General features: G+C 54.7%; 1 protein-coding gene across 1 annotated transcript; it reads left to right on the top strand.

Annotated features, from left to right (window-relative positions):
- The first annotated feature begins 1,444 nt into the window (after window positions 1-1,444).
- Window positions 1,445-2,389, top strand: LOC112995006 (olfactory receptor 52K2-like). Its single transcript, XM_026119702.2, has one exon. The coding sequence runs from the start codon at window positions 1,445-1,447 to the stop codon at window positions 2,387-2,389; it is 945 nt and encodes a 314-aa protein (XP_025975487.2).
- Window positions 2,390-8,941: the final 6,552 nt, after the last annotated feature.

Here is an 8,941-nt window from a genome sequence, read left to right as displayed (position 1 = left end):
AACTCTCCTTTGACTTGCTAACATTGTGTTTTGCAAATAACAAGAAAGGAAGCAATCAGACTTGTCTGGGGAGATCCAGCCTTGATAAAGTGATGGTTTATGGACGTGTCACACTGGCTGCCAGGTCCAGCAGGAAAAGATCAGTCTGTCAGGCTGAGAGATGGGTCTCCTCCCTGGGAAACAGAAACCCTCGTATCTCTCTGTCCCAGGTGGGACAGCTGAAAGTGATGTGAGCAGCTGGACCTCAAAAGCATGGGAATATTGAAACCACATGTACAGATGGAGGAGTTCTAGGACTGATCTTGGTACTGGGGTGGGGAGTTGTTGTGCATCTGCCACGGTCCTTTTGTGAGACTTCTTCTGTGTGACTCTGAGCAGGCACAGCCAAGAAAGGTGCCTGAGAGCAGCAGGTCGAGGGGAAAACTGCTGGTGACTGGGCATGGAGCTCTGATCTCATGAAGGGAGCAAACCAGCCTAGATTGTTGCACTTAACAAATGCCGGGCTGAAAAGAGGGATTTGTTGCTCTGTAGACACTCCGGGGTGCAAACACCAGGGAGTGAAAAGTGTAATGAGATTTAACTTCAGCGGTAGTAGAAACTGGATGGGAATGCACAGAGCAGAAAGCAGAGGTCATTTCCCAGCCCCTGGAGCAGCGGTTGGGGGGCAGGGGGAGGATTGGAGCTGCCTTCCAGCAAATGCAAGAAAAAAAATAGTCCTGGGGCAATGCCTGATCAGTTTTTGTGGGGAAGATATGCTGTCACACCTAGCCTAGCAGGGACTCGGCTGTGTGACTGAGGGAGACTTTTCCAGCCCTGTCTTTCTAGCTAGAGAGAAAGACAGGAGGTGGGGGTGGGAAATTAAAGAGAGAGGTGTTGATGGAGGAGTTAAATACTCTCCTGCCAGTCTGGACTAAAACTTCCATTCGTCGAGGTTTTCCTACTTCCACCTCTCGTGGTGGCATGTGGAGGATGGACAAGGATTTGACTGATTCTTCACTGCCTGTTCTGATACAGGAACTCTGGGGCATCGGATGGAGCCAGCAAGCGTCATGCTCAGAACAAAGGGAAGTGGTTATTTCATGAAAGGTGTCGTTAATTTGTGGAAATCCTTGCTCCGGGACACTGTGGATGCGAAAATTTTACACGGAAGAGGCCAGATGGTTTTCTAAAAGCGAAAGTCCTGAGATGAGGTTAATAAAAAGAGAGAAGCTACATCCTGTTCAGGAAGTCCCTGAGCTTGAAATTGCTGGAAGCTGGAGAGGTAACCAGCTTGGGGGAGTATCATGGTGTGTTTGCTCGGTTGTCATATTCTTCCTGCTTTCGATGCTGGGCATAAAAGATGAGGCTAGAGGGACCTTTGGTGTGATCCAGTGTGTGTCTGTCCTGATGTTCCCGTGTCACGTTCGCCGCAGGCAACGCTGCTCAGCTGAGCAAGGAAAGCGCCATGCCTCCTTCCCGTCCCATCGACGTCTCGCTGTCCGAGCTGCACCTGACGGGCATCCCCGGGCTGCAGCACCTGCACCGCTGGATCGCCATCCCCTTCTGCACCATGTGTGTCATCACACTGGCTGGGAGCAGCACCCGCCTCTGCGTGATCAAGGCAGAGTCCAGCCTGCACCTGCCCATGTTCCCCTTCCTGTCCATGCTGGCTGTCATCGACCTGGTGATGTCCACCTCCATCACCCCCAACACGCTGGGCATCTCCTGGTTTCACTCCACTGCCATCAGCCTGGACGCTTGCCTCACCCAGATGCACTTTGTTCACGCTTGCTCTGTGATGGAGTCGGGGGTGCTGGTGGCTATGGCCTTTGATCGCTACGTTGCCATAGGCAATCCCCTGCAGTATTTGTCCATCCTGGCCAGCCCTGTCGTGGCTGCCGTTGGCTTGGCCACCTGGCTCAGAGCTGTGGCTTTCACGAGCCCCCTCACCGTCTGCATTCACCGCCTGCCTTTCTGCGCTCCGGCGCTTGTGGCCCATTCGTGCCGTGAGCCCATGGCGGTGCTCAGAGTGGCCTGTGGTGACACGGCCTTCTGCAACGCCTACAGCCTCTCCCTCTCCACCGTGGTGGGCAGCTGTGACCCGCTGCTCATCGTCCCCTCCTACATGCTCGTCCTCCGAGCCGTGTTCAGCATCTCCCGCCCAGAGGCCCGCAGAAAGGCCTTCAGCACCTGCGGCTCACACCTTTGCGTCATGGCCCTCGTCTACGTCCCCGGGCTGCTCTCCATGCACGTGGAGAGGTACTGCCAGCAGCTCCCGCCCCACGTCCGCGTCCTGCTGGCTGATCTCTACCTCCTCATCCCTCCAGCCTTCAACCCCCTGATCTACGGCATCAAGACAAAGCAGATTCGTGACGGAGCACTCAGAGTGATCTCCCGGAGGAGACGGTGACCCACAGTGGGAGGGACTGGGCCAGGCCAGCCACTGCCTAAACCTCTTCTGGCAAAAATGACCCAGTGCAGCTGAACCTCTGCAGATAGCTGGGGTTTCCTAACCTGCTCCCTTACGTGCAGTGCAGCTGTGCCAAGAGACGTAAGGGACATAGGATCGTAGGACCATAGGATAACCCGGGCTGGAAGAGACCTTGGGAGGTCTCTAGTCCAACCTCCAACTCAAAGCAGGGTCAGCTGCAGGGTCACCCCAGATTGCTCAGTGCTTTATCCAGTCTGAAGGGCTCAAGAGGGTCCACCTTTGCTTTTGGAGGTGCTGAGGAGCAGCTAAATGCTTTGCTGAGCTCAGCTGAGGCTGCAAGAGCAGCTCCAAAACACATCCTAGCACAGGACGTCCGAGAACATCCTCTCCCTCTCCGTGGAGGTCTGTCAGCCCTGGGGAGCAGGTAGCCACACACAGTAACTACCTCCCTGAACCCACACAACACACCATGCACTTTAATCTCGCTCTGTCACCAAAGAAAATTGCCTGAATACCTCTCTGAATCTCCCCTGCCTCTGTTCCCCATTGCTACAGTGGTGGGATTATACCAGATCACGAGTTCAGTAGCACCTGATTGCCATTTCTTTGATGAGTTCTTTACTCTGTAACATGTGAAATCACACTAGAGATTTTAGAGATGGCTGCTGGGCTGCTGCTTGGGATGCCAGGAAGAGCAGTTTGGGGCTGTGCGGGATTCGTTACGGGATGTGCAGGGGAGGAACCAAAGGTGGGGAAAGGGAGGGAGCAAGGTGGATTGGGGAGAAACAGCCATGGGAAAACAGGGAGAGGGGGATCGAAGGGGCCGGTCATGCGTGAACAGGGTGCTGGTTTGTGTGCCTCTCTGGCCATGCGCTGAGGCTGATCAGCACAGTCTGTCCTGTCTTCTCATTAAACTCCATTTCTAAACACTTGCCCCGGTGAGAGGCTCTCTGTTCTGTGTGCACGCCTTGGGGGGTCTGGGTGCCACCCACCGCGCTGGGACCACAGGTCACAGGGACTGGGGAACCTGGGGTGTTGGTGCTGGAGAGACTGGGGTGCCTGCACACGGTGCGGACGTGCATGGCAACGAGCCATCGCCAGCACACGTCCAGCCAGAGCAGTCCGCAAACTGGGTGAGAGGCTTGGAGCCAGGACTGGCTGTATCCTGAGCTGGATCCCGGAGAGACCAGAGGGTCTGAGGATTAGCTACTGCCCTGGCTCCTGTCTGACCAGGCTCCTCTTCTCCTGGCAGACTCCACACCCCAAGAAGGGGCTGCCCCAGCAACACCACACTCCCAGCAGTTGAGGGTCTCTGTGTCCCACACGCCTGCCAAATGTGCCTTCATCATCATCATCATCCCTTGCAGAACACGTGGTTTTGAAGCCCTGCACACTGCACATTGGGGCCATGCAGGCAGCTCGGCGACATGCGCTTTAGCCATGCCCCAAGCAGCGATGGACCAGGTCTCCCCTGCATCAGCAGCCCAGCTGCAGGCTGCCCTGCCGGAGGGGACCTGCTTTCGGCCACCCTGAGCTCCAGCTTGCCTACGCGGTGGGCAGAGGCACAGCCTCCCCCCCCGGACACCCCTTCCTGGGCCCTCATGCCGGTGGTGGGTGGCACTGGTGTCCCCAGGAGCAATGGGGCGGCCAGGAGGCAGCACTGGGCTGGACACTGCAGGTTGTCCCCAGATGAGGAGGACAGTGGTGCTGGGCGTTATTTCCTCCATGGCCCCAGCTCCACAGATGTTATTTTTTGATGCTCTCGTGATACAAGGAGAAACCGCGTCATTGGGACGCGCCGTAGCCCTGGATCAGCGGCTCGTTTTACTGCCCGTTGGATGTTCGATGCTGCACGTGGTCGCTCCATCATCTGCACAGCGGTGCAGACGTCCACCCTGGGCGTTACGGGACCGGGACCAGCTAGGCTTTGCGAGGACCATGCAAGGTCAGCGCTGCTCCTGCAGTTTGCAGCGTTACTGTCCCTCCCCGGCCGGACTCACCGGCGCTGCGTCGGGCAGGGTCTGCGCGACGGGGTGGCCCCAACCGCTGCCGGTGCCGCAGAGGTGACGAGCCCATGGGCACAGACATGACCCCCGTGTGACACAGTGGGGACAACATGGCCCCCCCCTTTGTGACACAGCAAGGACAGACATGGCCCCCCTTGTGACATGACGGGGACAGACATGGCCCCCCTTTGTGACAGAGTGGGGACAACATGCCCCCCCTTGTGACAGAGCAGGGACAACATGCCCCCCCCTTGTGACACAGTGGAGATGACATGGCCCCACTTGTGACACAGAGGTGACAACATGGTCCCCCCCCACTTCTTACACAGTGGGGACAGACATGGCCCCACTTGTTACATGATGGGGACAGACACGGCCCCCTTGTGACAGCAGGGACAGCACAGCCCCCTTGTGACAGTGGGGACAACATGGCCCCACTTGTGACACAACGGGAACAGACATGGCCCCAGTTGTGACAGTGGGGACAACAGGGCTCCTCTTGTGACACTGAGGCCACCTCACTGCAGTGGCTGTGACCACCCAGGCTGATGCCAGCACTCAGCCCCGCCAAGAGCAATGCCACCAGCTCCAGCCAGGCTCAGCCTGGCCCCACCATGGTCCTCTGAGCCCGCAGCCAGCCATCTCCACAACCACCTTGGAGACCCCCCCAGCCAGGCTGGGGCAGAGCGATGCGCAGGCGAGGTGACACCAGGGCTGGTTTTAGCCTGGACCATATCCCTGGTCTGTTAACGCCTGCTTACAGTGCAGTTTTCTGCAGTCCTCAAGGATTTGTGACCTCAGCTGGGATTTGGTCCTCTTGCTTTCCAAAACCCGAATCGGCCTCCAAGACTGGAGCTGGACAGATGCTGAATAGCAGAACCCAGAGACTATTGACAAATATCTGGCTGTCTCAGAAAGGGCCAAAAGTAAAACTTTCCCAGCATAAACGCACAACAATTATGGCCCCGACACAGGATGCAGACCTCTGTGCCTCTGTATCTGGTTTGCTTTGATCTCTGACTGCTTCCTCCTGCTGTGTGTGTTGCAGCTGGTTTATAAAACCATCTGCTCCTTGCAAAACATGCGCCTTAGAAGGACTCATAGCAGTTAAAAATGCACCGTATTTTGGGCCTGCGTTCATCTAGGTTGCAGCCATTGAACACAGGCTTTTGTGCTACTGCTGAGTGCACCATTACTAGATTCTCCTTTCTGGATAGTCTGCTTTTTTGGGCACCAAAGCAGTGAAAAGCTCCAGCAATGCAGCCAGGGGATGCTTTTCCAAGGACGATATGGGACACCATAAGGAAAACCATCCAGAAGCCTAAGGAGAAAGCTGCTTCCTTCTCCTGGCACAACCTGCAGTCACAGGCACCAGGACTTAACACAGCTCGCTCTTCATGATCCTGCAAAGAGAAGATGCAGATTTGCCACCTGCTTTGAAAAAGAGGATGGTCTAGTCAAGAAGTAAGGGAAGGAAACCATTTCCTGTAAAACGTGATGCATCCATCCAGCTTTGCGCCGTTCCTCCCCTCCTTCCTCGCGTGTCCCAATCTCTGCGAACACTGGCACGGATGAGCAGCACCCCACTAACATGCAGCACCTGGAAAACTTGCCTATGGATGCTGGCAGTGACCATTCATGTTGGAGAGCAGGGGAAAAGTCTGCTAGGAAAGGTGGTTAGCACCTGAACAGATCACTTAGGAGGCAACCCACCACTGGAGGATTTTAAATTAGACAAATATCCATGTGATCCCACTGCAGGGCAGGGGAATAGGCCGGGTGGCCTCCCCAAGGACCTCTGGCTCTGACACCACGCACTGCCATGGGCACCGTCCCAGGGCCAGACAAGCCCCAGGGGTTGGTGTTGCAGGCAAGAGCAGTCAGCTGTATGGAAAGGACATGGTCAGGGCCTCTCCTAAGCAGACTCCAGCCCCAAGCCCCTTGCCAGCTGTGCATGACACCAGATGTCACGGCCGCAAAGACGATGAAGGCACTGGAGCATCTCTCATATGAGAGGCTGAGGGAGCTGGGACTGTTCAGCCTGGAGAAGAGAAGGCTGAGGGGGGATCTTATCAGCGTTAATAAACATTTGAAGGAAGGGTGTAAAGAAGATGGAGCCAGACTCTTCTCAGTGGTGCCCAGAGACAGGCCAAGAGGCAACAGGCATAAATCGAAATATGGGAAATTCCATCAGAACATAAGAAAACACTTTTTTACAAGGGTGGTCAAGCACTGGAACATGTTGCCCAGAGAGGTTGTGGAGTCTCCATCCTTGGAGATATCCAAAACCTCACTGGACACAGTCCTGGGCAACCTGCTCAAGCTGACCCTGCTTTGAGCAGAGGGCCGGACTAGATGATCTCCAGAGGTGCATCCCAACCTTGGCAATTCTGTGATTCTGTGAAATATCCTGAGCTAAAATTGGAGGTTGGGATCTTGTCTTGGGAAAATATCAAATCTACTTGGAGTCTGCTCCTTCCTGGATGTCTGCTTATTGCCACTCTTGGAGGCAAGATAGCGGAGCTAAAATCTCGCTCATCCATTACTGACTGTGCGTTAACTTTTGGCACTACAATCACATTTGGCTGCTCCATTGTTTCCCCAGCACAGAGACAGGGAATGCACAAGGGTCCCTGGGTAGGTAACGCTCTTGTTGCCTCTCATTATGGGGAGGGGAGCATCTCCTCAAATTCCATGTGACATCATCTGAGACCACGCTGCTCTCCAATGGCTGCAATCCTTCGATGCTCTTCTTTATCGTCATCCCTGGACTGGAATTCCTGCATATCTAGATCTCCATCCTCTTCTGCTCTGTGTCTCCATCTCCATCTTGGGGAACTGTACCATCACCTTCATTGCCGAGGCTGTGACCATACCGGTGTGTGAAGGCTTCCCAGTCGGTAACATCTATGCCTTGACCATTGACTTCCTGGTTCTTGTCATGTGTTCACTGTGTCATATATTCATGTATCCTCCTGTCTTAGGTCCTGATTATCTGGGCTGTACTCTGGCCTGCTTCAGCTGAAGCCCAACTCAAGACCTTCAGCACCTGCGTCTCCCATCCGTGCAGCATCCTGGCCTTTTGCACACCAGTTCTCACCTCATCCATGATCCGCCGCTTCGAGCACCCTGTGTCTCCTCACTTTCACATCCTCCTGGCCAACTTCTCTCTCCTGGTCCCACTCACCCTCAGCCCTGTTGTGTATGGCATGAGGACCATGAAGGTACAGACAGGGGACCTGAAGATGTTCTGTCTGAAGAAGTGCAACCTCTAAATCTCATTTCTACCTGATATGTTTGAGGGAAACCCATCAGAGGGTGTTAACACTTCAGCATTGGGTTGTCATTGTAGCTAGCACAGAAACCAAGAACTGTGGTGAAGGATCTGGAGAGATGACTTGTGCTTACTCCTTGACATGTCTTCACTTCCGTTTTCCTCCTCAAGATAGTTGTACTTCAGAATAAGAGTGTCGATTTCACTTGCTACTATCATTCCTTCCTTTTGCTGCTTAGAAGACCCAATTGACATGCACACGCCCTTATAGCGTATAAGTGGGCAGAGACTGGGAGACATAAGTCTATCCCAACATCACAGCAAGCTTGTTGGAGACCTGCTTTCTCTGGGCCTCCCCACTTCTTTGTCTACCTCTGTGGCTTCAGTAAGGATTCAGGCTAGGATTGAAAGTTGAGGAGATGCGGACACTAAATCCCTTGGAAATCCCACACAGACCCATGAACGTTCAATAAGGCGATAAGGGTCAGTACAAGTGCACAGACCCAGATCCAATAGATGCAAAATCATCATCTCAAAATCTTCTGGTTTTAAACCAAGGAAGCATTTTCCCTTTCTCTCTCACTTCCCAAAACCCTGTGTTCACACTCAGAACTGCCCCAGTCTGAGCAGCTCAAGCCGAGACGTGTGCATGAGGGCACCAAGGGGGTTGTGTGCTGATCTGCTCCACGTTGGCTTTGGTTCCCCGTAGCTCTCCGTCCCAGTAGCAGGCTTTGTGGAGGCAAAGCCCATGCAGCAACAAGCCCCTTACCAGGGCCCCTGACATGGGCCCCCCTGCATCTCCCCCCTCCTCTTCTTGTCCCATCTCCATGCCAGTGTGGCCTCCAGGTGACCTGCGACCCACCTTGCCGCAGGGGACCTGCATCTCCAAGGAAAGGAGTGTCTCTGCACATCCCACAGCTCTTTTAACCAGGCCTGTCCCAGGGCAGGAACCATCTCACCAGGCTCGCAGGCCTGTGCTGGTGTCCAACGGGCATCGGCATCTCCAAGGAGCCCAGATCACCAGCTGGGCAAGTGCCACATCTGCTAATATTGATGTTAAGGATTTTGGAACAGGGTGGGAAAGGTTGGGGTCAGCTGAGCAGGCATCCTAAAGCAGTGGTCATGGTGGCATGCATGTGGGACATGTCCCTAGGTCCCAGTGATTTCACTGAGAAAACTCCTGCTGCCTCGGCTGTGAGCAGGATCAGGCCCTTAAAGTAAGGGCTTCGCTTTATCCCCACCGCAGCCATA

Source organism: Dromaius novaehollandiae, chromosome 1, assembly GCF_036370855.1.
Source record: "Dromaius novaehollandiae isolate bDroNov1 chromosome 1, bDroNov1.hap1, whole genome shotgun sequence".
Classification (NCBI taxonomy): Eukaryota; Metazoa; Chordata; class Aves; order Casuariiformes; family Dromaiidae; genus Dromaius; species Dromaius novaehollandiae.
The sequence above is the reverse complement of the archived record's forward strand: the minus strand, read 5'-3'. Positions and strand labels throughout refer to the sequence as shown.

Excerpts from the sequence above, each read along its gene's own strand:
- LOC112995006 (XM_026119702.2), top strand. The coding sequence starts at position 1,445 with ATGCCTCCTTCCCGTCCCATCGACGTCTCGCTGTCCGAGCTGCACCTG.